General features: G+C 41.8%; 1 protein-coding gene and 1 long non-coding RNA gene across 4 annotated transcripts in view; one reads left to right on the top strand and one right to left on the bottom strand.

The window, feature by feature from the left end:
* Window positions 1-87: 87 nt before the first annotated feature.
* LOC308071610 lies at window positions 88-5,908 on the top strand. The gene is made up of 2 exons (XR_013931255.1): window positions 88-458; window positions 3,969-5,908. It is a non-coding gene; the product is annotated as an uncharacterized lncRNA (long non-coding RNA).
* The window catches only part of GCN1 (GCN1 activator of EIF2AK4), a 43,389-nt gene continuing 21,998 nt past the window's right edge, over window positions 5,254-26,644 (bottom strand). For 2 of the 3 annotated variants that reach the window (XM_080406975.1, XM_080406977.1), the window contains 30 exons: window positions 25,939-26,066; window positions 25,595-25,784; window positions 25,117-25,187; window positions 24,150-24,315; window positions 23,041-23,235; window positions 22,614-22,860; window positions 21,860-21,981; window positions 21,439-21,553; window positions 20,796-20,975; window positions 20,220-20,440; window positions 19,442-19,510; window positions 19,158-19,296; window positions 18,844-19,040; window positions 18,340-18,482; window positions 17,448-17,565; window positions 17,069-17,284; window positions 16,578-16,742; window positions 16,000-16,161; window positions 15,414-15,506; window positions 15,031-15,174; window positions 13,815-14,084; window positions 13,420-13,533; window positions 12,663-12,893; window positions 11,836-12,029; window positions 11,125-11,239; window positions 9,863-9,959; window positions 9,000-9,148; window positions 8,297-8,401; window positions 6,566-6,784; window positions 5,254-5,958 (listed from right to left, as the gene is read on the bottom strand). In XM_080406975.1, the coding sequence (XP_080263101.1) occupies window positions 5,833-5,958; window positions 6,566-6,784; window positions 8,297-8,401; window positions 9,000-9,148; window positions 9,863-9,959; window positions 11,125-11,239; window positions 11,836-12,029; window positions 12,663-12,893; window positions 13,420-13,533; window positions 13,815-14,084; window positions 15,031-15,174; window positions 15,414-15,506; window positions 16,000-16,161; window positions 16,578-16,742; window positions 17,069-17,284; window positions 17,448-17,565; window positions 18,340-18,482; window positions 18,844-19,040; window positions 19,158-19,296; window positions 19,442-19,510; window positions 20,220-20,440; window positions 20,796-20,975; window positions 21,439-21,553; window positions 21,860-21,981; window positions 22,614-22,860; window positions 23,041-23,235; window positions 24,150-24,315; window positions 25,117-25,187; window positions 25,595-25,784; window positions 25,939-26,066 (4,701 nt within the window). In that variant the 3' untranslated portion in view covers window positions 5,254-5,832. The remainder of the gene's footprint in view (window positions 5,959-6,565; window positions 6,785-8,296; window positions 8,402-8,999; window positions 9,149-9,862; window positions 9,960-11,124; window positions 11,240-11,835; window positions 12,030-12,662; window positions 12,894-13,419; window positions 13,534-13,814; window positions 14,085-15,030; window positions 15,175-15,413; window positions 15,507-15,999; window positions 16,162-16,577; window positions 16,743-17,068; window positions 17,285-17,447; window positions 17,566-18,339; window positions 18,483-18,843; window positions 19,041-19,157; window positions 19,297-19,441; window positions 19,511-20,219; window positions 20,441-20,795; window positions 20,976-21,438; window positions 21,554-21,859; window positions 21,982-22,613; window positions 22,861-23,040; window positions 23,236-24,149; window positions 24,316-25,116; window positions 25,188-25,594; window positions 25,785-25,938; window positions 26,067-26,644) is intronic. The other variant, XM_080406976.1, reaches the window with a different exon arrangement.

Here is a 26,644-nt window from a genome sequence, read left to right as displayed (position 1 = left end):
CGCGCCCCCAGCGCGCTCCCGTCGCGCGCCCGCGCGGGCCGCGCATGGGCGGCAGGTGCCCCGCGGGGTGTGCCTGGCGGCCATGACAGGCTCGGCGAGGGGCGGCCGGACGGGAGGCCGCGGCCGTCGCTCCCCCCCGCGCTGGGGCCTGGGCCCTGCTTCCCCCCGTGCTGACCCGCCGGGCCACCCACGGCGGACAGCGGTGAGCCCGCCTCGGCCCCTGTAGACGCTGGCATGAGGCGGGCGGCTATAGCGGAGGGGAGGCTGCCCTCAGGAAAGCACCAGAGACATGAGGGAGCCCTAGCGCCTTCAGGCACTGTCAGCTCCACACCTGGGATGGTACAGGAGCCGGCCACCGTGGGTGGGAACGTGTTTTGGTTCTTCAGCCATACACCCATGCACCAAAGCAGTGTGTAGCACAGCCACAAGACCAGTTCCCATCAGCGCCCAGCCTGCAGGTGAGGAGGCCCACAGCAAAGTGATGTGAAATGCCCAGGTGCATCATGCAGGCCTGGTAATTCAAGCCAATCTGGAACTAGATTCCTGGGTTTTTTAATCCAGAGTGGTGCTTGCGTATGGCTCAGGAGGGGCTTTGACCTCGCGCACATCAGCAGCTGTGCCTGCAGCATCCACAGCCCAAATCCACAGGAGTTGCAAACAGGGCTATCAGAGTTGTCTGACAGAAACAGTCTGAGTAATTTTGCTGTCAGTTGCACAGATACTGACTATGCAAATCCTGCAAGACTGGAGATGAGTATTTAGGTGATCTCCACTTTTAGGCGGAGACATGGCACAAGAACAGTGCTAGTTTTCTCTGACTGTTTTTCTACAAAAGTATTTGTTCTTTCTGGTACTTGAACTCCTGAGATGAAACAACGCAGTGTTTTAGTGTAGAATATTTAAATTACTTGGGACTTCCATTCCCAGTTATTAAGGCTTTTCAATACATACATAAACCCAGAAAAGGCAACATGCTAGGTACTACATCTGTCTTAAAAGTAATTTTAGTTCAGCATAGATGCAAACCAAAATATTGCCATGATTATTTAATTAAACTAAGTTGATTTTTAAAATTTTAACCATAAGTTTACAATTCATTGATACAAGTAGCTTGTTAACATGCGTTTGTCTTTCGGATGGGGAGAGCTGTGTTGGCACTGAAGAACACAGACCTTTACGGTCTGTAAACATCTAAATAAACATTATAAACATCTGAAAGGAAAGATGACACAGATATCAAGGACAGTTAACTTGAAAATACCGATCCATAATACTTTTGATAATTAATAATCTTAATTAGTTGTTCTAAAGATGCTTAAACAGTAGGATGCACTTACTTTGAGAATCTCTTTGGTAGGACACAAGTACAAGATTGATAGCAGTGGAATGTCACCCCTGCAGATGGTGTCAGTGAGGGTGTTTGCTCACCAGAACAGGTTGCCCAGGGAGGTTGTGGAGTCCAACCCACCTGGACAGTCCCCTGAGCAACCTGCTCTACTCAACCATGCTTTGAGCATGGGTTGGACTAACTGAAATCCAGAAGTGTCTTCCAGCCACAGCTGTGCTGTGATCTATGGATGTTTCAGACAGTTTTTAGCAGTATTGCTTTTTCCCTTAATATTGACTTGAAAGGTATAGACTCTTTTCTCTGGATTTGTACAATAGAGTTTGGTTAAGAGGAATAAGAATATTTTAAAGGCTGTTATCTCTAACCAATTCTAATTTCCCATTTCTTCTGCATAGGATATTGTGGTATGATTTCACAGTTATATTTGCCCAATTTGCATGCAATTCATCTAGAAGCAAACCAACACAGTATGGCTAAAGTAGCATGTCTGGGTTGGAGATTATTTTTTTTAGCACATAAAATTGCATCTTCAAAATACTTCTGATAAGCAATATGGCTGCTGTCTGTGGTTTTGATTATAAACTTTGCTTAATCTCAACCTTCAAAAAAGTATTGTAGCCTTCAAAGCTTACCCCTGAAAAGTCCCACACATCCTAAAATCCACTTACATGACCTCCATCTCACATCCACTCTAGAACTCACGCATTTTAAACATCACACCCTATAGCTCATTCTGCATTATCCTTAAGATGTAGCCAGCTGAGGAGCAGGAGGGAGGCTGGAATGTTATCAGACATGAGCATGTGTTATTTAACAGACTTACGCTCACAGAAACCCTGCTAGAAAAGGGTTTCCAGCTAGCCCAAACCTACCCCATGCTAAAGCAACCCCCACTGCAGCTCACCTACCCCTGAAAGCGCTTGGGCAGCCCATCATGTAACCCAACACGTGTCCTGAGCATCAGGGTAACTAAGGACACTGCATAGCTGCAGGGAGATCCCTTGAATCCAGCATACAAACCACCAGCTCACACCCAAAATGACAAAACTCCTATTACCTTTATTTTTAAGTTCATGAAACTTCATCACATGGAAAGTGTGAGACAGCATGATGTTATCTGATAAAATGGACAGTGCAAACTGGACTTACCGTGAAAAAAAATAATTTAATATTTTATGCTTTCACATTTGTCTTTTTTCCATTGAAATTTTTAGCACCTTGCAAGTTTAAACAGCTCTCATAAATTATTTTTTGATCTTCTTGAAATACACACGGTTCAGCTGTCACTTGGAGACAGTTGCTTGACAGTTCAAAGATGTTATTACAGTCAGTTGTAGGGAAAAATTACCTTTTACTGACAACTGGTATTTTTGAGACATTTGAAATAAGAAAAAAATTAGTTCTTTAAGTCTCCAAGTTGGCACAATCAATTTATCAGATCTTATGTTGTGGCAAAAATTATGGGTGTTTTATCTCTGTTGTATTATATTGCAGTGTATAAATAGTTTAGTGAAAAGCAGCTATCAAAATCCAAATTCCGTGTTTCACTGTAATTGAAAAATCAGCTTATTCTCGATAAGTGCAAGTGAACTCCTGCCTTTTACTCCTCCCTCTCAGAAACAACTAAACAGTGCAGAAACTCAGCTGCTGTTTTGAAAGATGAATGAGTTTTTCCACTTGCTGCTACATAAGGTGGAAATACGCATCATCAAAATACTCTTAATAACAAAATACCTTATTGGCTAAAATTCTAAGTTAATAAAAAAGGCTTCTATTGAACTGTAATTTTCTTTCACACATTTATGTGGAGCATCAGTTAGAATCTGAGATAAAATGCATAAGCCAAGGTGCCCATGATTAACAGCTCAAACAGCCATTCTTCGTAGAAACTTGCAATTTTTTTCTTCCTTCCTGTCTGCAATGATGAAGTGAGTGATTCCACCACAACCGCAGAGCTTTTTGCCACCTACTTTTTGAATGGCATAAAATTTTGTACATTCAGTGCCCAGTTTTTGCATTGCATTGCACTGCATGGTTTAACTGCTGTTCCTCAAAACACAGCTAATTAATTATAGGTGAAACCAACTCCAGTGCCCTGAAACTGCCAATCCTTAAAAACATTCAGTTGAATTTTCACTCTTTGTTACCAGGTCAGTGCAAAATACATTGGTTTAAGATTTGCAAGTCTTTCGGAAGGCAAAAATCAGAATTAAAAACCACCTTCAGAATGCAGATAAACGTCACAAAGTAGAGTACAGTTGCAGTGAGACCAACTGGGAAGTACTGCAGTTTTGTAGAAATAGTCCACTGCATAAACACAAGATTGGAAATAAATGGCCACAGAGCAATTTTGTAGCTTGGCTTCATACCTGATCACAAACTAAAGAGGTCAGCAACATTGTGCTGTTGCAAAAAAAGAACACCCAGACCTTGTGATGGGATAGACAAGTGTGTTATGTAGGGCTCGAAAAGTAAAGATTCTCCCCTCGAAGACCTGGTCCAACATTGGACACCATGAGGCAAATATGAAACAGATTGAAACAGAGGGCAGCAGTGTAAGTTTAAAAAACATAAAAATGTATAAGAAAAGACTTAGAAAATCTAAACTTGTTTTTTCTAGGGGTGAGAACGCTGAAGTGATGATGCATTTGCTGCAAAAAGAACTGTTTTCAGTGCCTGGAAATAGGACAAGCAGTGATGGATTCAAGTAGCAGCAAGGAAGATAATTTTTTTTTAAGACACAAGGTAAGCACTGACAGTCTGAAAAAGTTTATATAATAAAATAGATGGCGTAGAGGAATTCTGGAATCTCCATCATACAATGCTATAAAAAATTATATGGAAATCAGTTAGGACTGGTTCAGTTGGAGCTGAGCCTCTCTTAGGTAAGGGGTGTAACAGCTGATTTTCCCAAGACCCTTCCAACAGTATTCCAGTGACTCCTACAGCAAATCTGTTGCCAGGAGCCTACACCAGAGGCTTGGGAGCTGAGATAACATCAAGAACGTTTTGACAGGTTCTTGTACTTTTGACCAGAACAATGCAAAGCACTCCCAAATATCTACTCGAGATTGTATCTTGCTGTTTGAGGCATGAGCATGGTGAAGATAAAATGTTTTCCTGTTTGCTGCTACTGCCATAGCAATCAGCAAACTGGTTCTAACAGAACGTGTGTTCTCATGTGGTTACATTTTATGCTCTCAAATTTTATGATGTGTAATATTGTGGGTTTGTCCCTTCATCATGGTTTGAGCCATGCAGAGTTACATGCAAGGAAGATTCCCCCACACCACCCACCCACTTGACACAAGAAATCTTAATGCTCTGGTTTCTCAGGTGCAACCAGCTGCTGTGTAGTATAAGGCTCACTTCACTATTACTCTACATAGAATGTAAAATTCATTTTTCCTTCTAAAAATTTGTATTCTGCAACAAGATCTTCACTATTTCCATCAAGTGGCATTAACAGCTATTAGTAAATTAAAATAAGTTTTTTAAAAAGAGGTGTATGTGGCCAGGTAAAATAAAATACTGCTTTCTTGGAGCAGTACAACTCATTGACACAAAAAAATGAATCTGTATGTTGGCAGCACCAAGTATCTTGTGAAGCCTTTGAAGACATAAAAATAGAGGATTTTTCACAAGTTGAATAACTAAAAAGCTGTCTGTAGTCAGAAATACTTTGGAAATTAATAGGAGTAATTACTTACAAATTTCATTAAATGTCAGTTCTGGCTTGGTTTTAAACCCTAGCTTGCCTCTGTTTTGCAAAAGGCTTTTTATAGATTACAGCACTACCCACTCTACAAACTGTATGCCCTAGAAAAAGTAGGTCCAAAAAGTAAATCACAGTATGAGCTTGTTGACAAATGAATTTGTAAAAAGAACAGTTTACACCAGAAGGATGAAAGTCAGAGCCTTTATTAAATGTTCCTTCTTTAAACAGGCTGCATTTAATCCCCCTTTCGCATTTTGTGATTTCTAAGGCTATTTTAAATACTTTGTTATACAGGGATTTTCAGTCTTCAGAACCGTCACAAGCAGCAAGTTAGCAGTACACAGAAACAATACGCTTTAACTTTCACCAAGTTCTACTCCTGTGTCACAGGGTCTGTGGAAAAGGCCAAGAATACTTCCAGTACTGGAGTTTTTGCACAGACCCTGGCATGGAAATAGGTGTCACCAGAGTTTAAGCCTGATGTGCTCTAGCCACATCTCACAATTTAACAGTATTGATTAGTATATCTGTTTCTTGCACATTATTTGTTTCAAAAAGGGGACCAAATTTTCAATTTTCAGCTAATGTGGGTCTAATTAAGGCTATTCTGGTATATTTGATACTAAAATACTCTCTGGGAGTCCTTTTCATGAAATCCCATCAGAATTAACATTTTCAAAAATGAAAACATTTAAAATAGGTGTTTGAGTTGAAATGCTGATGCAGCGGTTGGTTCAGTGTTTTCTTGTCTTCTGGAGCTTTATTATCACGTCAGTATAGTATCATCTATCTGTTCATCAGAGTCAGGCTGGCCAGCCAGCTTCTTCAGAGATCTCCTGCAGCTTTCGTTGAGAAGCTCCAAGCTGGCAGCATCCAGAATCTTGGAAACCGACTGAGGAAGGAAGACATTATTTACCAGTTACCGTGCAACATACCATTCAAAATAAGAAAAAAAATCTAAGCGCCTTACAAGCTGTATTTATCTAAAATCTTTCAAACATACCAAAATCATTCACCTGGTTTTATGATTCCAGACATGGGAGCTATCCAGAAGCAGCTAAGACTTAGAAAAGAGGTCTAGAAATGGATGTACGAAGCAGTCCGTCCTAAAATACTCTCTCTAGCACCACTAATGCTGTAGTGGGATTATACAAGTGACAAAACCAATAAACTAGCAGTCCTAGCTAGGGTACCTACAGCACAGTAAAGGCTTAAGGCATTTTGAAAGCAAGGCTACTATGTTATACATAGGAGGCATGTTAAATACCTTGGTTTAATTAACACTGCAAGGTTGTACAGTGTCAGCATTGCTTATTTCTTCAAGGCTTAGCATGAGAGTACTGATTAAGGTTTAAATGCAAATAGGAATGTCCCACTCGATCTATTTCCCAAGAGGCTGCCAGCACATTCTGAGGCTCCAGGCACAACGCTTCACCACAAGCAAGGCAATGTGACACAGCCTTCTACTAAAAATGATTACATTTTCTTCCATCTCATACCTCAAGTACTTCTTCACCCGCTCTCATCTTCAGAAGATTGACAATAGCTTGGTCGCTGTAGGCTCTTACACTGGTGTTTTTGTCCTTTGTATTGTCTAGAAGTGCCTTGAGAATTGGTTTAATTGTCTGAGGATCCAGTGAGGGAAGATGGTTTTTATTTGCCCACCAAATCATCTTTTCTGCAACTAACTTTATGTCACTGGATGAGTTCTGAAGACACTGGAGGGAACAAAGATGGACTTAAATTCAGATATAATGAAGGATATATACAAGGACAGGTATTAGATTAGAATAAAAGAAAAAACTACTGCTTTAAAGTATTTTAAACTGTAACAAGAAAACCTAACAGTTTTCAACTCGGGTATGCAAGAGACAAACTTGTTTTCAAGGTTCGATCTTCTCTAACTATTACACAGTTTAGTCAGACTTGTTGGTAACAAGGCACCTTTTTCAAAAGAAAATTTGTAAAAGCATGGTTGATGACAGGGTCACACGCTTCTCTCAACTGGCTGAGGAAATTACAATGACCACTAAGTGCAGCAAAAGCTGACAGCATTAGTACCTCTGTAAAACACACTCACTCAGCAGCAACAGCTGCGTCAAACTCTGATTGGAGTATAAGGTGCATTTCAACAGTGGATTTCATTTTAAGATTAAAAAAAGTTAGAGCTTTGTATTTTTTTATTTATTCTCAACACATTTTAAACGTGAAAGCTAGCATCTGAATATCAGCTGCATTATTAATACTGTGATAAAGGTACTGTGACAATTGTGATACTTTTCAATTTCCTTGAAAAACCTTTTGTTTGAAATCCTACATTTATATATAAATTTGTGTCATAGTATTGTATTAAAATATAAGTAAAACCTGAAAATGTAACACATTTTTAATTATAATAAAGATGACAGACAAAATAAAAAGCAGCTGTCCTGCTCCAGCACTACCCCTTCACTCTTGTCTTCCCCTGCCTTTTCTAAGGCATTAAAAATATCCTGAGGTTCTCATGTTGAAAATTCAGATCCTGCCGCCTACCATGAGGGATACTTTTTTTTGGGGGGGGGGGGGGGGAGGGGGTGGACAGACCCAACTCGTAACAAAAATCCACATGCACCCACCAAAAAAACAGAACACAACTGAGAAAAAGAAGAATTTTGAGGTAGAATGTTTAAATAGATAAGAACTGAAAAAAGCATTAACTTCAATACTTTTTTATCTCAGTCTTTCAGAGCTACTCCCTTCCACAATAGCGGAAGTCAAAAAGTACTGCAGCAAAACCAGGTAAGGTGAGAGCTGGTATTTGATGCATTTCTAACAAAGGCCCTTTGACCTTTAAAAACCTTAAAAAACTGACAGCTCCCTCCCAGTCTTCTCTGCTTCTCTGCCAGCTGTTTGTTACTGCAAAGGAAAAAACAAAGTTTACCCACAGAAAACTCTTAAGTCCAATTTCCATACTATAGGAGTGATAGCAGTATTGCATTCACAACTGCAAAGCAGGCTGATAAAGTGAGTCTGTGTGTATTTTGCCACAAAAAGAAATATCTAGATTTTCAGGGATCAGGGGATTTACAGCATCCCAAGATAAGGCAAAGCTTAAAAAAAGACTGGGCTTTCAGTTTTCATGCTGGGTTACCATATAGAAATTTGATAGAGAAAGCTACCCATAAGTTAGCTCAAACAAAGATTCAGATCACATGAGAACACCACCAGGTAGTTGTTGTAAGAAGTCTTACCTTAATAAAGAGGTTGGAAAGTTTTGGGGGCAGGTTCCCACCTCCTTCCATATGGTATTTCATAAGAAAGCCCATCCCTCTTATGCCGCTAACTGCAATGGGAATCTTCAACATAAAGATACAAAAATTAGTATTACTACAGCAGAGTTCAACATCCTTTATAACTAGGCTTATGGTCTGGTAAGCTTTTGCGGAAGGCTAAACCGATGTTTCAAGAAAAACCTGTTGCATGCAAAGCAGGAAACAATTAGGTTAATGTTACTGGGTAAGATGATGAAAAATCATGTGACCATAAGCCACATGGAAGAAGGCGGCATGCCCCACAGAGCCCCCAAGTTCATACACCAAATTATTCATTCAACCCTAGATGTAAAATCTTTCTCCTAAAATTAAGTATTTGCACTTCTTGTAAACCTAGCTCATGAATATGAGAACTTTAACAGGGAAACAAGTGTGATCTACTCCCAGTGAAAGCTACTCTACAGCTGAAGATTAATCTTTGTCTCTGCAGAGACTGGAACACAAAAGAATCAGAACAGTCGTGTAATTCCACTATAAAACCTGCATCTTGCCAAGGGAGATTTTTCAGGTAGCACTTGGGGAATTTTGTTCTGTTTGGTAACACAGAGAGCCTGCAGACCTTTTAAAACTACTTCCAACAAGCCCTTACAGTACAACTCGCCCCCTGCCATGTAGCCCTTACCCTGTCAGCAGTGGCATTGCTGAGGATCATCTCCTGAACGCTGTTGTAGTACTTGGGGGAACACAGCCTGCTAGGAGCAACATTTATAGCCACAGAGAGTGCCAGGCTCCGTCCGTGTCTCACCATCCAGTCAATGCCAGAGACATCTGCTGCAAATGAAAGAACAGAACAATACCAAGGCTCCTGCTATCCATTCCTCTTCATCTAAGAAAGCTTTTTTAGTCAGTTTGTCAATTCACTTCCATAGAATGAAATACTAAGCAGCACCTAAAGCAATGCCTAGCTCCCTCCACTCCTCCCAAAAAGCCATGTAAACAGCGCTGAAACAGAGCACCTGTACCAGACAGGAACACCTCCTGGGCAGATACAGAAACAGGGTGCAAACCAGTGACTGTATTGTTCAACCCAGTTTCTTCTGATGGTCTCAGTCATGTGTAATCAGCCCCACAACACTTAGTGCATTGCAATTACACAAGCTTTGACTCTAAAAGTCACCTGTAATTTGAAACCAGCTGACAGATTCCCTTTTTAATCCCAGAGGAGAATAATCCCATAGCACTCCCAACCACTATAAATTCCCATAAAATTAATGTTTTCTTCTAACTTGGAGGCAAATTAGTTAATTCTAAAGAAGTATGGGTAACAACCACTACCCCATGTTCAACTATGTACCAGAGCACACAAATTAACAGCCACGAGCAAAGAAAAGCACAAGAAAATCTGGAGTAGAGATTCAGGTTTATGATAAAGAGGAAGAACCTACATAATTAGTCACAAAGTTTGCCTGAACCGATGGCTAAGAAGGTATCTTCCTTCCCCTGCTTTCAGAATTGGCTTCAGCCCCCGTGAACAGCTTCACCTACCCAGTAAGTGCTGGTGGAGAACAGTACTGAGCTCTTCTTCCGACAGAAATGCACACAGTTCTGCTAAGCAGCCAGCCGAGGCCATACGGGTGGCATCCTAAGGAGGAAAGGCAGAAAGGAGTAACACTGGTTGAGCCCAATACACATCAGAGGTAAGTGGGAAGAAGGGCAAGTGACAGAAAATGACAGGAAGTAAAAAAAGAGAACAAGGAAATAAATACTAGTAGTAGTAGTATTTCACTCCTGCTACCTGTGGATTTCTGTCAGTTCACAAGGTTTCCTGTATGTAACTGAACTTAAAGCCAAATCCACAGTCAAAAAAAGCCAGCAGAGACTGAAGAATTACAGACCTTCTATAAATTCTGATTTGTTAAATGGAAAAGTCATAAAGATGAATGTTTTAAAAGGCATGTTCACAAAAGTTGTTTAGGTTCGCAGTCCAGAAAGTAACTGTTACTTCTAGCCATGTCTAGATGAGCTTACCTCTGTGATAAGATCATACTACTTTTAATTTAAAACTTCCAGGCTTTTGTTGTTTTGGTTTGCTTACATGACCATCCCATCACAACTGCTTTCCACCCTGAATCTTACAACCCAGTGGGAATTTTTCAATTTTTTTCTTTCTAGCTTGTCAACAGTTGCACGTCTATGTTGCACAGATTTAGGGAAAAAATGACTAGATGATTAATGTTAATCTCACAGATGATACTGTTGCTATCTGCCATACACAGAAGACCCTGTATCAAACTTGGGAGAGCTTCTTGCTCTTTGGAGAAACACCAGCCATTATCTGAAAAATTTCTCACACTAGATAATAAACCCCACCTGAGAGCCTACACACACACATACATGCGTATAGTGAAGGTATTGCAGGTTTTCTCCAAGATAAAAAGCAAATCCTGACTTCAGAGCTGCCTCAAACGTGTCGGTGAGGAGCTGCAGGTCAAACCCATATACACGGTTGCTAAGGGAACATTGGACTTGCTGATTTTCAGTGACTGGCTGGGGATCTCTAATTCTTGTACCCAACTTTCCTCTCACAGACTACAAGGCTCCAAATGAAATCAATCTTACAGACTGTATTCAGTTGAATGAGTAATGCCTAACAACACGCTTCTTTACTTAAATTTCTTTCCACTCTATCATTAATAATTTCCCACTAAAGTTATTTTAGAAAGTAATACTGTTAGAAAGTCCACATTTTATATTTGAGAGTAAGACTGTTGACAGCAGGGATCCTTTGCAGGGGGCTGAAGTAGTACCTCATCATGTCCCAGCATCCCTAAAAGCACCGTGCTGATATTCTTCCTTATTGCAGCATCTACTTTTGCACCAGCTCCTCGTGTTACAAACCGCAGAGCTTGCAGCATTGTGTCCCTAGAAGTGATCACAAGGTACAGTCAGACAGTGCCTCTCTGCCCACCAGAAAGAAGCAGCTGAGCTCTGGATACTGTAACAGTTTCTTACACAGCAATGACACTAACATGCCTTGCAGTTTAGGAGGCTGATATTCTCTCTGCAGTGCTGAAAACTCCGTGCTAGAGAGTATTTCCATGTTTAGTGTACTTGCATCTGTCTGTTACAACGTAAGTATTTTCCGACTATTCAAACAGTAAAAAAATTCTCAAGTCAGGAACTTAATTTCTTAGGGATCTGCGTGCTTAGGATACAATTACAGCTGCATTACTTCAGATGACAGCTGGTACGGTATTGTACCTGAAAGTGGGCTGCCGTGGGTTGCTGGGGGGTGTGCAGGAGAGAGGAGAGCCAGGCAGCAATGTCACAGCTTAGCTTCTGACCCAGGAAGTCCCCATCCTCTGCAATCTGTGTTTTATAACCCTTGATTAATAGTCAACTGCTTTCACCAAGTAGTAAATCTTACTCTCAGAATTGGGGGGGGTTGTTCTTTCATCCTAGCCTTTTCTTTTATCCCTTAATAAGTAGGAAGGGCCAAGATATTACCTATGGCTCACCTGATGGCAGAGTCATCACTGGAACGAATTCCATTCAGCAGCTCCGTAAAGAGAGGATCCACTTTTACATGGATCACAATGAGTTTACCAAGAGCATCAGCAGCTTTAAGACGAACAGCACGGTTTGAGTCCTGCAGAGCTTTGGTGAAGGTTGTTTGCAATTGGGGCAAAAATGGTTTCAGGGCAATCTCAACCTATACCAGAGATGAAAGAAGCAGGAAGTGGTGCAGTAAGGTCTGAGACAGCGGCTAGAAATCAAAGCCTGAAAACAGCCTGACCTCCTCTACAGCCATCATTCACAAATATCCCTTGGTCAGATCTAACGCACTACTAAAATAGGAAAAACATGAAACAATACGTTATCACAAAACTTTTAACCTTTTCAAATATAATCTTATTTTCTGCATACTGAAATACAAGGGCACATTGCTGAAAACTTTTACACTATTATGAACTGTCTTCTGTATACAGAGCCCTAAATAAAAGCTCAGCTCAGTTCAAAGATACATGCAATGATCACCTTTGCACTTAACAATTCATAAAAATGGTGGACACAGGAGAGATTAATTACATAGTAGTTTTTAATCCCTTGAAAGTGGGATCAGCATTTAGCAATATTTCTAAGCAGCCCAGTGATTCAAGCATTGGGGGCATTTTTGGTAGGCCAGAAGCTGCTGGAAGAATACAATCCAGTTACAGTGCCATTCCTAAATATCAAACCCACACCAGCAGGCATCCTGGCTGTATTTACATGAACAGCAACAGATATTTCTGAAGGTTACCATGGAAAATGTTCACAAACCACATCCAATTACTTTGCATCTTACCTTAGCTAGAAGAAGGCTTAATGTTTCAAGCAGAGCCACCTTGACATTCCAGCTGAACCGATCTCCCAAGATCCGAATAAGTGGCCCAGTAATGCTCACCACAGATGGTTTAAGAGCTTCAGCAGAAGTCAGCTTAATAACTAGCCCTAAAGCCTTCGCTGCCTCCTCCTTCTGCTCTGGATTACCAGTTAAAACACCTTCTCGCAGCACCAGCAGTATGGAAGTCACTCCCTGTCATGAAAATCGGATAAGAAAGCTTAGAAGATAAGATACAAAAAGTACATATCTTATTTTTGCTCCTGTTATACACCAGATGCTCAAACTTGGAGAGTTTCTCTCATTTTCCTGTTGACCTTCAGCTGCCTGCTTCCACATTTACAGAGCTACTTTTATTTGGTTTGATTTCATGCATCTACGCCTTACTAAGCCAGTTGCTATGAGAAAAGTGGTGGCAGCTCCGGGAATTTTCAGACCAGAGAAATTTGGCACAGAAGACCAGCATTACTCCCCCACAAAAAGCAGCCAGCGACCATGACTTACACGCGTAACAGAATTGTCAAAGATCGCATTACAAGAAGAATCTTCTGTAGGGTAACTCAAGAGCAGCAGTACCCTACAAAAAGTCTCTCCAACATACAGGTTTGGAATGCCCAAACAGGCACTGCTTCTAATAATACCTGTAAAGTCGTATCAGTCAGCTCCCCAAGAGGTGAGGTACTGGGGCTGTGACTAACCCATGCTCACTCTGACCCTTTACCTTCTTAGGAATACAGAATCCTGGCACGTGCTCGCCTTTGGCCTCATTCCCCACAATCCGGATATCCTTGTGCAGGTCCTCAATGAGAGCAAGCTGGTTCCCAGCATCTAATTTCTGCAGGAGAGAGGGGTAAGACAAATATGAGGCAACATGCAGCTCTTCTTTGTGAATTACTCTCAGGTGTGTCAAGAGAAGACACCCGTTTCCCACCTCCTCACTCACAAAGTTGAAGTCAAGGTCATCTTACAATTATCAAATCTTTGCAGGGTTTGCAAATGTAAACGTAGTTTACAATCAAAACAGAAGGCTCAATTTAGGCCGTATTTTACCAGGTATCCCCATTTTCTCCTTGCTAGGCATTATTACCACTGTAACCTTTTTAAGCTGCCCCTTACCTTGGTGATGGAATTAAGCGCATCCCAGCTTTCATTCAGAACTACAGGGTTGGTATCATTAAATAGACGTATCAAGCCTGAAACCAAGCTCTTGAGATGACCAGTATAGTCTGCTTTTGTCTTGGAGCAGTAGATGTTCAGAATGACAGCTGCCGCCTGTCTCATTCCCAGCTCAGGGCTGCGGGTAGCTTCTAGTAAATCTTCAGTTATAATTCTTTGTCCAGCATCATCTTCCACAGAAAGGATTACAGACTGGCAGTTTGCCATCTCCTGAAGAGTTCAAATTAACTTTACGTTAACTCTCAAATAGAACAAAGCCAGATTTAGCCCCGGGTTTCCCATGTTATCCACAGCATTATGTCTTAGGGAAATACTACCAACATATCCCACTTACTAATTGTTTCTTATTAAATAGATAGTCGCATCACCATTAAAGGCTTGATTCAGTCCTGCAGCAGAGATAAGTATGTAGCCATTAAGCTCTAAAATTTAACAGGTGACCAAACTCTGCTGAACTGATTGCTGTACAGCTTGCTTTCCAGCTGCAGAAGGGCTAATTTACAAAAATCAGTATCTCCATCTCCCCCACCTAACTCATCCGTTAAAGACTGTGCCTTTTGTCAGATAACATTTTTTTTTTTTTAAGGTACGTCTGTGGGTACATTAGAGATCCCCAGGCAGACTTGGGGATAGAAGCTGATCTAATGGGCATCTACAGCAGCCAGCCAGCAGGACTCTGTCATTCACGTTCCTAATTCACCAATTTGTGTACATGTCTGTCTGCAGTCACAACTCCAGGATGTTCAACGGAGTCCAAACACTAGATGTTTCAGAAAGCCGTACAGGAGGAATACTGCATGCAAAATAGGAGATTTCCTCCCTTCAGCCCTTTAATCTCTCAGTCTTCTACACCAAGAATAAATATAAAGTTAACTAGACACTCTGGCAGTTCTCCAAGAGTAAGTAAATGGAGAATTGTATCTTGTTGCAGGCCAAAGAGACTTCTATATGCATACAAATAGATTTGGAAAGCACACGTTTTTCGATTCACAATATGCCACCAGGCAAAAAGACTCATCCCGAAGAAGCTCTAATGGACTGAATTAAAACATGCAATCTGTGAATCTAGAGAACCCAGATTCTGTGCTGAGAAGTAAACCTGAAGCACTATCTTCAGGCAACTTGTCATAACAAAGAGCTGAGCCATGCTACTTGCCAATTGCTCTTCACTAGTCCCCAGCTTCTCTTTCAGCGCAGACATCATAGCAGGCAGGATGACACTCAAGTGCCGTGTCAGAGCGTCCCCTGCCACTGATGAGAGGAAAGCTAGCACACGGGTGTTCACAGGGGGAGTAGTCAGCTAAAAAAAAAAAAAAAAAAAAAAAAAGACAAGCAGAAAGTTTTTTCAGAAGGAATCTCACTTCATCTGTAACATGAAAAATTTATGCATCACAACCTAAATAACAATGGTTTTGAGCATAAAATCAGAAGAAAATTTCAAACTATGCTGTTCCTTTTGACATATCAGTCTAAAGGAAACTGGAAGCAAGCAGAGGAAAATGCACAATTCTGAAGTTTAAAATTTGTTTCCAGTTGTACCTTTGGCACCAAGTAAGGCAGCACCACACGGCTCTTGACAGCCATAACTTGTTTAAGACCATCCACAGCAAAGTCAGACGTCTCTTCATTATCCTACCGGGAGAAAGAAAGTTACAAACCTGAGAGATGATTTGTGACACCCCAAGCTAAGCTAAACCCTATTTCAAGTGACAATTTACCATGTGATCATACAACCAACACAAAAGTCCTTCTATCCAAAAATGCTCTCATACTATATAGCAAAAACCCAAACCAAGCTCTTCTGTTGCATCAGAATATATATTACTAAAGGGGCTAAAACTTCGAAGCCTCGTCTTGTTTGATCCTATATTGTTTTACATGGGTGGCCGAGCAACTTCAGCTGGTGACGGTGGCACAGCCAGATGTAGCATTTCTTAGGCCGATGTTTTAGCCACAAGACTTTCCCTACCAATGGCTAGGATAACTCTATGGAGGAGACAAAACAGAGCTGCCATTCACTGGAAGGCCCACCACTACAACTGTCCTCCTCCTTTAAGCTAATTATTCAAAACCTGTCCTACAACTTGATTAATCAATTGTTGACTAATTGTTGAGCAATGCTTACCAGCTGCTTCAGCAAAAATGGCAGGATGTCTTCAAGAGCTTGATGTCCAATTGTGGAGTGCAACTGTTCAAATGTTTTAGCTGCAGCCTCTCTGACTTCTTCTAGAGGGTCACACAGTGCTTTTCTCACCGTAGGAACTAGAGACTCTGAGAAAAGGAGTACCTAAATATGCAGAGATAAAATTACAGAATGTCTAAAGCACAACAGACACATGCATCTCAGTAAAGTAGCTAAGAATACAGAATTTGCACAGATGAAACTAAATTAGAGTTCACTTGAAATATACCGGAAGAAAAACAGGATTAATCAACACAAACAGTTGCAGTGCTCTAAGGCTACCTAGTGGATGATTTCTATTATTGTATCTCATAGCAGTCAGAACTGTGCAATGTTTTACATTTATCGACAGATACAAATCCGTATATTTGCCTGAACAGCAACTCATGTTAGTTACGAGACTGAATTCAGTCCATAGAACAAGTCCAGCACTAAGCTGTATTGTTCTGTCTCATCTGCAATACCTGTATCATAACATAAATATCTAGGAAACTGGAGATTTCACCTTCCACATAACTTACCGCATCCCTGCTGGTAGATTTCATTATCTCACTCAACCCAATGCAGACTCCTTGCCTCTCATCACTCTTGTCTGACTTCAGTCCATCTTCTAGAATAGGGATGATTTCAGGAAGGATCTTCTCTCCTAACTTTCGGACAAGGTCTCCTAATGTCCGTGCTGCAACCTGTCCCCAAAAGTGTATTAATTAACTATTTTCCTGTTTTATAAAACTTAGGAAGATGAACAGCGAGCAAATGTTCATTTTTGACCATAAACTACTGTACACAGTATAGACAAAGTAGTAGGAATGGAAACACTGTGATTATAAATAAACACAGAAAAATAGTTTTACTGTCACCACAGCTGCATTCAGCCAAGAGAGCACTCAGACATACTCAGAACAGTTAAATTAATGACAGTGGTTCACAGAAAAAAATTATCCTGTGTTCTTCGGGAATTAAGTTTATATGGTCAGCTGCAGTAACAGGAAGGCATTACTCAGTTTCTCACCGTTCGCTTATCTGCACAAGTACTGGCCAAGAATTTCAGCAGAAGCCCAAAGAGGGTTGGCAAAATTTCACGCAGTGTGCGAGGAGTGTTTGAAACTACAATCTTCCAGACGTGTAAGGAGGCTTGACGCACTACCAGCTGGGTGTCAGAGCGGCCCATGTACAGCCCAGCCAGCACCCTGTTCCTCCTCTCCACACCAAGAGCATTAATAATAGCCTGAAAAGAAGTATCACGAAATTGTATTATCCACTGCTGAAGCTTAAAAAAAAGAATAAAATACATGATCATTCAACATGTCTTTCCAGCAGGCTTTCCATGCTGATTTAAAATTAAAAAAATAAAATAAAAAAAAAGGCACAACAGACAAAACCAGCTTTACCTTGTTTGACTGGGCTGTTCCGAAGTTGTCATCCTCCGAGGCAGTTTCTGTGGTCATTTTTCCAGTGACTCCTGAGATATGGAAGAGAAGATCTCCAAGGAGCTGAACTGAGCTAAACCTGGCAACAGGAGCAAGTTAAGTGTTACGAACAGGGTATTCAGGCGATACCTGACCAAATATGACAGTATGTCAAATACAGACACGAGCAAAATGCAAGGCAAAGAGTTAGGTCAGCACTGAAATGCTGCATGGGCTGATATCTAAGGCTCAGCCTGCCTACATGGCTGAGAAGCATGCCAAAGAGAAAGGGAAGGAATGAATTCCAAACTGGAAGGGGCTAAGAGAATTCCCGTATCAAAGCAATTAATCAGGGAATAGCCTGGAGTCTAAAAGGGAACATGGTGTTGCCAGCATCTGTCTCAACCCAAAAGATACTCACCTGGGATAAGTGCACTCATCTGCACTCAGCTGACACAAGCCTTTTAGTACGGCTAATCTCTGAGCAATTGCTATTAGCTGTGAGCGCTCCACTGAACATTTCCATACACAGGAGGAGAACAACAACTGACTCAGCATTTTGAAAAATCAAAAGAATATATGAGGGCTAAGTATTACCATATCAACTGCCTTGAAGTGTGTTTCAGATTCAATACCAGAATTAATAATCTAGCAGGAATGCTCTGCAGGTACCAGGAAACCTGATCCAGAGCTGGCAGGGCTTTGCAGACTCAGTGCCATAAAGCAGCATATTTTAATCCACAAGCAAAGAGATGCTTGCTTTTACTTCCCAGGAGGTCTCTGCATTTCCCTGAGGAGCAACACAGAGTCTGAATCACACCAGTTTTTCAACCATGGAAGAGAAATGCCTGCAGATAAGATGGTTATCCCTTACCTTATCCTCCACAAGTCATCAAACAGGCCATCCTCCAGCTGTGGCAGCAGCAGTGCAATGGCAGTCTCTGCATACATACTTATGATTCTCTGGCCAGCACGCAGGGCAGTATCCCGCACAAACTCATTCTCGTCTGCCAGTGCCTTAAAAAGAGACACAGAAAAGTGTCTGTGAAAGCTGGAGTTTTTCAGCACAAGATACAAAACCAACAGCAGGAAAACAAAACAATGTTTCCTCTCTCAGCCATGAGAAGTAAATGAACTACAGAGCTGTGAATGCACAAAGCTGATTTCAAGAAATTACTAGTGACTACAAAACAAGACAGCAAGCAAATAACTTGGAGGAAGAAATAATTTATCATTTTTTAAATATCTTTTTTAATAGTCCAGCCATGCTGGACAAGTCTCTGCACACCCCACAATTACTAGAAATGATGCTTAAAATACTCTGCAGGCTTCTTTTTATCCTCTAATAAATAAAACTCTTCAGACCTCTGCTACATACCTTAAGGATACAAGGAATGATGGGACCAACATAGGGAGTGAATTTGTCTCCAAAGGTAATTGGCAGGTAGTTGAACATCATGATATAACCATCTCGTACATGTGGAGCAATATCCACTTTACTGGCAGTAGCTACAATCTCTGGCATAAGTTTCTCCAGCTTTTCTACCCCCAGCCCAGCCATAACTTCAGCCAGACCTGGGCAAAAAAAGCAGGGAACAGAGATGATATACACAAGCAACAAGCAGCTGATCTGATTTAACAGATTTAACAGGAGAAAGTCTAAGCTCAGTGTTCAGACACAGCTGTTCCCACCTTGAGCAGCACCAGATCGATCCACTGAGCTCTGCTCATATGTCAGGGTCTCCATCAGCCATGGCAACAAATCCTCAAAGCACGATTCTCCCATACCCTTCACCATGGCTCCCAACGCCTTTGCAGACACTGTACGCACCTCAAGGACAGAAAAAACAGAGATTTGCAAAATATCCAGTCAAAATTATTAAGACAGATGTGTCTGATTACATATCTACAGAAGATCAGGACGAAGTCCAACCTAATGCACTGAAAGACAAACTGTATTTGTACAGAAGACTTACTTCAGGTACAGGATCCAGCAGAGACGCCTTCAGTCCAGGAGTCACACTGGGTAGGTAAGGAGCCAGATCCTGAAACAAAGAGCCCGAAGAGTAAGAACTAGATTCAAAACGAGAAAGAAACGTATGTCACCTTCACGTAAAGGGCATTCAGCCCCTTATTAGTAACAATCATCCTTAACATCCTGAGACTTTGATCCGTTGCTTTCACAAAGCTGCAAATAAGCATGCTGGATTGTCCTGCAAGTCCAAGAAACAACACTAGTTCTGTGCAGATCACTCAAAACCTTTTTGATGCTCACCGACAGCCCAACACTTTGTATCTAAGGAAAATCCAACACACTCAACATTTACACAAGGTTTAAAGGCACAAAAATTAAACATAAGCCCACAGCGAGGTTCTAGAAATACTTTTCAAACAAACCCTGGATCCATTTCTAAGCAGCTGATCCATGTTTCACTGGTACTGGGTTTTGCTTGTTCGTTTGCTAAGGCATTTCTTATATGGTAAAAATTACAAGACCTTTTTGCAGGGATCAATCTGGTAATAACTAGATGACCAAAGTACAGAGCCGACAGTCTTAAGCACTTGAGAATTGTCACTGTCTTTATAGCCATTATCTGTTCATTTACATACATTTAATTAAAGCTGCACGGATTCTAATATTGTCTACGTTAACAGCAAAATCCCCAAACCAAATAAATTCTCCCTAGTGTTTGCTGTGTTATCTACTACACAGTAAATACAGCATATGGTTAGAGAGCGCTTATATCACCATACCTTCTGATCAGTCAGGGAGTACATGTTCCCAATGATCTGGGCAGCCATCTTCCTGGTGTCTGTGGAACGATCTTGAAAAGCTCTCTGGACAATTGGCATGATCAGTGCTAAGGATGGAGCATCAATGAAATGGACAAACTTGGTATCCAGTAGAGTCTGCAGACACTTCTGGGTCTTCCTGGAGGGGTCCGTGAGAGCATCCAACAGAACTGGAGCGATTGCTGAACGTTTTTAGAAAGGAGAGAAAAGACTGTAGTTGCACATAAAACAAAACCACAGTCAGGGTGAGCTGGTGTTCTTTCACTGGATGTTTTAAATCCTTCTAAACAACGAGGAGCATAGGCAACACAGGAAACCCTATTAACATTAGCTTACAAAATGCACAGGAGCATTCAAAAAGCCTTGAAGCAGACAGCTGCTGCTAAGCTCCCATGTTAATACTTTTCTAGGAGTAGTTTCATTTCCTATAGAAGTTTGCATTGCGGTGAATGCAAACAATGTAAATGTTGCGAATATAAACCTTGCTAGTATGAACCACGGTCGTGTCAGGACATTAGAGATGCAGAAAGTTCTTACCCAGGATCTCTGGATTCCTGATGACAGACCCAATCTGCCTGAGAGCTTGCTGACCTGCATTTTGCACCTTCACATGAGAATCTGTGAGCACTTCAGTAAGTTTTGGCACAATATTGGGTAAGCAGGAAGAGAGCTGTTTGGGAGCACAGTATGCCATAGCCCCCAGCAGTTCCACTGATCCTGTGCATGAAGTACACAAAAAAGAGAGAAAAAAAAAAAGCACAAAACAATACACGGTATTAAGAAGAGATATGAGAAGATGATCACATTTACCTCAAACTCAAATCTACCAGTCAGAGAACACACAGAATGGATGAAATGCATTATGGCACTTAAAGACATCAAAAACTCTTTTTTGTTTTGTTTGTACCACAGAAAAGAAGCAGGGGAGGAAAACTCCAGCTTCTGGAGTCCTAGAGAGATAGGGGGTAAAAAGTGTCCCTTGAATCTTCTGGGGGGAAAAAAAAAACCTGCTCAAATCTGTCAGGGAATTCATTGGTATCTCACAAGCTCTAAGTTTCACAGTCCCTTATGAGACAATAAACTATCACGGCCATCTGTAGGGATGAAGGAATAAAGGGGAATGACAGCAAAGGGGACTGTGGGTTACTCTCAGTCATGTCAGTCAGATATTGGTCCATACCAGCTTTAGTTCTCCAAGATTCCTCTTCTAGTGCTGCAAGAAGTGATGGCAAAACCAGCTTCACTCCATGAGTACTCAAGTTGCTCATCACGGCTTTGGCACAGTCATCTGCAGCCTCCAAGGAGAAGAGAACATTTACAAGCTGTGCCACAAGGCGTGTTTTTTCTTTCCTCAGAGACCCAGTGGGAACAAAGCCTTCACGTAAAATAGTGGCTAAGTACAACGATGTGGTTAGCCAAGTAGCTCCCAATTAATGGCCGATGAAGTAAGATGCTGTCAGCTGTTAAGATCAGTTGTTAGTAGCGGTATCTCAAGGGATAGGTCACCTGCTCAGTTTGCTTGGTTACAAACAGTAGTCATATCCATTTTATTCTGGTTTTCTCTTAACACTCTATGTTCTCAGAAATGTAAGGCACCTTACCTCTCGCACATACTGGTTCCCGTCTCCAAAACAAAGCAGCAAGTGAGGTAGCACATGAACCACATAGGGTTCAAAGAGCTTTCCAAGCATGCTGCAGAGCATCTCAAAGGCAAACAGAGCCCCTAAAAAAAACCAGAAAGGACAGTCAGAGGAAAATACAACTGTATTTAAATGGGATGGAAAAAGAAGATATAACCGTACGAATTTCTCCAAAAGCACGCAAATCTCACAGCTGAAATTCTCTTGCCTGCTTGCACTTATGGCTAGTGCTGTTGTAGGGGTTTCTGGTCTCAGAAAGGGCAAGCAGCCCGGTAGCATTAAACACACGTAACAGTCCCCCGAGGCCTGGCTTAGGTAAGCAGAAATACAGACAGGAAACATTCAGCAACAAAAGGGACAAGCAGGCTGTGAGGGCCCCTCCAGGCCAGCTGGAGTGGAGCAAGTACTATCTGAGAGGAAGCAGGAGCCACCCCTAGCAACACCTGCCTCTGAAAACAGGAGGGATGAGTGCACCCATATTGTCCAGGACCAGAAACCCTTCTTCCACCACAATGCAAACAGAGCAGTTTTAGGACACTATACACAATCAAAGGCCTCATGACAGACACTTCCCATTTCTTTCTCTGCAAACTTTAGTAAAATAAATCTAGATAAACCAAGCACAGGGGGTTCAGGTATCATTTGATCTGACCGTAATGGTAGTAGGTACAAGAGAAATACTAAGTATTTGGAGGGCAAAGCTTTTGTCCCTTACCCTCACGCCGACGGAAGTTCTTCTTGTCCTGGATAGCATCAGTCAGTGTGGTCATCATCTCCTGCTGCTTGAGAGACAGGATGCCAAGGCCTTTCACCAGGCCTGCCAGCCCATAAGCTGCACCTTTGCGCTCAGCGTATTTATCAGACTCTAAAAGCAGCTGCATTAGCTTCTGTATCATTCCGCCTGCATCCTCCTTAATTGCAGGCACCAGAGGTGGTAAACAACTTGCCACTGACTCTTGAACCTGTGTAAAACAACCCACCAGCTATGAGATCATGAAATTTTCATCACCAACGTAACTTCCCCCCACAATGTCAGCCTTCTGTCACCAGAGCCATTTTTCCATCTCTGACATCCCAAAAAGTACCATATTGTTAACCTGCCTCTGCATGGAACCCGAGGACTCCTCCAGGAAGGCACCTACCTGCTGAGATGGAGTGGACAAGGCTGCTATCAGTTTGCCAACTATTGGTTTCACTTTAGGGTCACTCTTGTCCAGATGTTTTGCCAGTGAACCCATCAGAATGACCACGCTTTGCCTGACAGCATCATAACTGGCATCATTAGGAGCATTTTTCAGGAATTCTTCAAACACTGGCAAGAGAGAGTTAACATTGTCCTGAAAAACAAAACCACAGAACCTGCCACTAGAGTCCACTCAGAATGAGATCTGCTATGCTCAGTGGACTTGTTTGTTCTTCTCTGAGCCAACAAACTGAACAATCACACCATATTTACAGTTCATGTGTCACATCACATAAAACCTTGTGCCATCCTGACAGGCAACAAATATTTCCTGCTTGACAGAAGTTAGCTCTTAAATACTTGATCCCCCAGATGTGCCAGCATGATGTCCTGCCAGAAGCAATGTAAGCTGCTAGGCAAGACTGCTACCCTAACCATCAGTGCCTGCTCCTCTGCTTGCTCCACTTGCAAAGGGAGAACAGAAACACAAAACAAACTTCACACTAGTTTTCTAAGAAACAGAAGAATGAATAATATGAAAACACTCCAATTGTCTGGGGCTTTACAGGAATGCAGAGGGCTGTCCAGAAGAGATGACTGGCACATGTGAGGAAATCAGAAGCTGAGTATTTTACACCCTGTACACCTCTCCCATCTAACACTTCTGGAGAAGGACTAGCAGTGAGAAGAAGGATGAACGGCTTCAGTTGATTTCAGTTTAATTAAGCCAACCATCAGCAAGCTTTCATGTTTTGTTTTACATGAGGCCTTCCTGGGATTAAAAGATCTCTGGTCTGATTTCACTTTATTACTCCAGTTGATTCAGGGCTATTTCTTTTCCATAGCAATGACAGGGAAGAATTACGCTTATTCAACACTAGTCACTAACAGAACAACTCCAAACACACAAAAATTTCAACTACATGAAAGTTTTCAGGTGTTAAAAGTAACAGCAACCTTGAAGACATAAAAAAAAAATTTAAAAGCGCCCCAACTATGCTCCAACACAGTAACTATGTTTTCATTCCATCTTTTTCCACTGCTAGAGAGAGCAATGTTCAGACTTACTTTGCCATGAGTGTTGAGCGTCGAAAGAGCCGCATCTAACATGCACTTCCTGACTTCAGGACTGCGATCATTCAGAGCATCCGGTACAAAAAACTGGAAGAGAGGCTTCACCTGAGAGCTGTCCAGATGCTGTGAGAGCTTGTTGAGGGCCAGAGCTATGCCACACCTGTAAAGATGGTGAGTTTGTCAGCTTACTGTCACTTGTCAGAATTTGCCTGAGGTCACAATCACGTTTGCAATCAGAAGTACAATTACAAAAACTGAGAGAGAGAACCGTTATGAAATCAAAGCGCTTCAGAGTGTCCAGCCTACTTGCATTTCATTACATAACCCCATGCTGCAGGTTCCCAAAAGGACAACAATCCTCCAGCCATATAATGACTTTCATCCTGATTAAGCATTACTGATCCGCGGGCCAATACAGACAGACATCAGGATCACTTCATTTACTGCTGACATACAGCAGCTTTACAAGGTGCATCAACACTAAAGAACAGATTAGCTTAAGACAGGTAGCTAACAAGATTATCTCAAATTAAACCTGATAGGGCATACAAGTAGACAAAAAGTAATTAGCCAAACTGGAATTCGTCCAGTTCATTAAGGCTTGCCCTGCCACTCTTGAAACAATCAACTGCCCATACAGAGGTGGGAGTGCAGTAAGATAGGACAAAAATCAGACCGTCTGAGAGGGAAGGACTCTGTTCTTATCAGGACATAGAGAAGGCAGCATCCAATATTTTGATGGAACTCAAAAGCATTCCAGTTTGGCCTGCCCAGCCTGCCTGAGGGGCATAAATATTCTCTATCAGAAAGACACATGAAACCAGCAAGTCAACACAATTGCATATATGTAGTTTCTTTAATATTTCCTTATTTCTCCGCTGCCTGATCTTCTAAATAAAAATCTACATCATCTCATTTGGATGCATAGGGTGTGGTGAGATCAGTCTGAAGATGACTGTACCTTGCTTCCCACTGGTCAGGCGGTGATTCAGATATCACTCGTCCCAAAGCATCCAAAACTGGAGGTGGCCTCTGGAAGGAGAAAGAATTTAATCAGAATGCCTTTTCCAAGGACATGCAAACAGAGAATACTGTCAGCCGATCCTGCAATGCCATTTTACAATACTGCAGAGAGGTATGATGCCACTAGCAGAACAGCATGGTAAAAAAAACCAGCAGAGAGCTAGCTTAGGCCCAGAAAGACTTAAACTGACCCTGCTCTGCCACGGTCTTCCTGTATCACCCAAGGCATACCTTCCACCTGTACAATGCCATTACTGGCTCGTAACTTGAGGCTCAAGACATTAAAGCCTGGGATAAGCTCAAACACAGCAACAGTAGGCTTCATGCACACATGACAAAAGGAAAAGCGATTTATAGAAAATATAAAATAAAGCACAAGCTTATGCATGTCTACCCCTTAGGACAAGAGTACTTACATAGAGCTTCTCCTGGTAAATCTCTGTAAGTTTATTCATGACCTCTGCTGCTTGGTTTCGATACTGAGCTACAGCTCTGGAAAGAGCTTCAGCACCTGCTTGTCGCACTGCCTCTTCATGGTAGATGACATCTTTGATCAGCAGAGAACAGAGGTCAGGCAGCAGCTCCAGACCCATGGACTCCCACAACCTGCAGCGCACACAAAGAGGTGACGGGTCACCCTTCAGCAAGAGAAGCCACTGCTACATGTCAATAGCAGGGAGGCAAAGCCCCTGCCAGAGGAGCTCCATGAGAGCACAAGAGAGGTCCCTGCACAGTCCAGTCAGCCAGGAGGAACTCTTACCTCTCTGCCAACTTCTGAATCTCATCTTCAACATCAAACTTTACTACCCAAAGGCGACGCAACAGATTCAGTCCATTCTTTTCATCACTGTCTGGTGTTGGTAGAACCATTTGTAGCTCCATCAGTCCCTGAATTAGTTTACAGAAGAATCAGTGTAAGGACCTGATTTTAGAAACAGATGCTTTAAAACACTTAAAACTTTTGCCAAGTCAAGCTCTTGGTGGTTGGAAGTGTCAAAATGCACATTTGCTTATGCAGCACACTGCTTGTGCTGATGAAGGACTTGCTGGTGCTAACAGGTGAGATGGTGAAACTCCAGAGCAGGGCTCCACAGACCAGGTGCAGAGAGGCAACTAGGTTGTAATCTGGTGACTACAGTCTTTTCTGCCTCCAAGTACAGAGAAGCCAGCTCAGTGACCTAACCTGAAATCTATTTCATGGCAAAGGAAACCAAGCATCCTTTTTTTTTTCCTTTTCATATTCTCAGAAGGGACTAAGTGAGAAGCTTTCCAAAAACAATGGGTTCCATACAGACATAGGATTTTTTGACAACTTCTCTCTTTAAGACTAAGCTCTATGCAACTGTAAACAGGAGATGTCAAGATGTCGTAACTACACCTGCTTTAACAAAACAAAGGTGTGGATAGACCCCGAGTACTCCTTTTTGCAAGATAAATGCAGCACAAAGTGTTGCTCAGAGCATTAT

The sequence above is a fragment of the Falco punctatus genome (assembly GCF_963210335.1).
Source record: "Falco punctatus genome assembly, chromosome: 1".
Classification (NCBI taxonomy): domain Eukaryota; kingdom Metazoa; phylum Chordata; class Aves; order Falconiformes; family Falconidae; genus Falco; species Falco punctatus.
The sequence above is the reverse complement of the archived record's forward strand: the minus strand, read 5'-3'. Positions and strand labels throughout refer to the sequence as shown.